The following is a 1,691-nucleotide window of genomic DNA, read 5'->3' as shown; positions in this document are numbered from 1 at the left end:
AATCAATAACCCTGATTAAAGTTAGAAAAGGAAAAATACTAGATTATAAGCATCCAACCAAAAATCCCACTGGGCCTTGTAACAATAAAATCATCAGAAAGGGCCTTGTAAAAACAGTAAAATCAGCAGAGAGGGTTTTATAACAATTTGTAAAACTAGCAGAAGGGGCCTTCTAACAATATTGAAACCAACAACCTTAACGTTTTGGCAACAGTAAAACCAGCAGAAGTGGCATTACAAGATTTGTTGTTTTTTTAAGTCTATGTATTGGAGAAGATAAAGTGTTTGATGATGTAAGGGGTATGTATACTGTTTCTAATTGTATTTGCCTGAGATTTGGGTATAAAATCATTCTATTGGAATTGAAGTATTTCTTTTTTATATAAGCTTAATGTTGCACATCAAACATAATTAATAGGGACATGTTTTTTTTATTCCTTTTTATGGAGAGTTTGGCCTGTTCTTTAGATGTGTATGGTTTCTGTAGTATTATTTTTCATAACTTTTACGGTTCATATTTGTTTTAACGGATTTCATGCAAGAATGTATGTCTATTCACCTGTCCATAGCTACAATGCTCTGATAGTGGATTTGTAAACTGAGTACTGCCTTATGAAAGTTTTTTTTTACTGGGGACTTACTTAACAGACATTTATTTTTTGATGTTATTGCTTTTTGAATGAGAATTTCCAAAAATGATGAACTTTGCTCATGTTATTTAATAATAGGTTACCTGTGATTCTGAATATTTTATCAACTTGTGTTACTTTGAAACAAATATGATGGCAACCTTATATAGGAAAGAGAAAAGGAGATTAAACTATTTTGTTAATTTACTGGAAGTAAAAGATCAGGAAATGAAAAAAAAGATAACTTTCTTGCTCGAAAATATTTTGCATATTGCGTTCCTTTTTTTTAAATGGCAGATTCCTCTGTATTCTTTCAGATTGAAGTGTCCGTACTGTCCTGTGGAACAAAGCCCAACTGATGCTAGAATGATACACTTTTAAGGTAAGTTCTTATTAACTCTCTCTACATGGGCTCGGTCGATTTGACCAACCACGTGACCACTTTGTACTCATTTAAAGTCATTATAATATGGTATTACTAATTTTTAATATGGGTCGAGTATTTTCACAAAATTTAGCAGAATATCAGTAAACATTACATGTCTTTTTACGTATAAAAATTAAATTTTTTAGTGAAGTATTTTTAATAAACACAAAAAAAAGATTTGTCTGTGAATATATTGAGTCTTTTTTTTTTTGACTAGTCCAAGTGCAAAGTGATTTTCATGTTAAGATTAAAAATACTTTTCTTCATCTTAAAAATTAGTTTCAGCCAAAGAGAGACAAATGTTATCAGATGCTGTAGTCCCTTTCTGCTGATTTTATTATTGTTACAAGGTCCTTTCTGATGATTTTACAGAAAGGGCCTTGTAACAAATGATTTTATTGTTACAAGGCCCTTTCTGCTGATTTTATTATTGTTACAAGGCCCTTTCTGCTGATTTTATTATTGTTACAAGGCCCTTTCTGATGATTTTATTGTTACAAAGCCCTTTCTGCTGATTTTATTATTGTTACAAGGCCTTTTCTGCTGATTTTATTGTTACAAGGCCCTTTCTGCTGATTTTATTATTGTTACAAGGCCCTTTCTGATGATTTTATTATTGTTACAAGGTCCTTTCT

The 1,691-nt window shown here is 30.9% G+C and overlaps 1 protein-coding gene across 1 annotated transcript in view; it reads left to right on the top strand.

Annotated features, from left to right (window-relative positions):
- Positions 1–1,691, top strand: part of LOC106462605 (protein RMD5 homolog A-like) — a 21,761-nt gene that overhangs the window by 16,845 nt on the left and 3,225 nt on the right. The window contains exon 9 of the mRNA XM_013922548.2: positions 947–1,011. Coding sequence (XP_013778002.1) covers positions 947–1,010 — 64 coding nt within the window. The 3' untranslated portion in view covers position 1,011. The remainder of the gene's footprint in view (positions 1–946; positions 1,012–1,691) is intronic.

The sequence above is a fragment of the Limulus polyphemus genome, unplaced genomic scaffold, assembly GCF_000517525.1.
Source record: "Limulus polyphemus unplaced genomic scaffold, Limulus_polyphemus-2.1.2 Scaffold1205, whole genome shotgun sequence".
NCBI lineage: Eukaryota > Metazoa > Arthropoda > Merostomata > Xiphosura > Limulidae > Limulus > Limulus polyphemus.
This window is presented reverse-complemented; position numbering and strand designations above follow the sequence as displayed.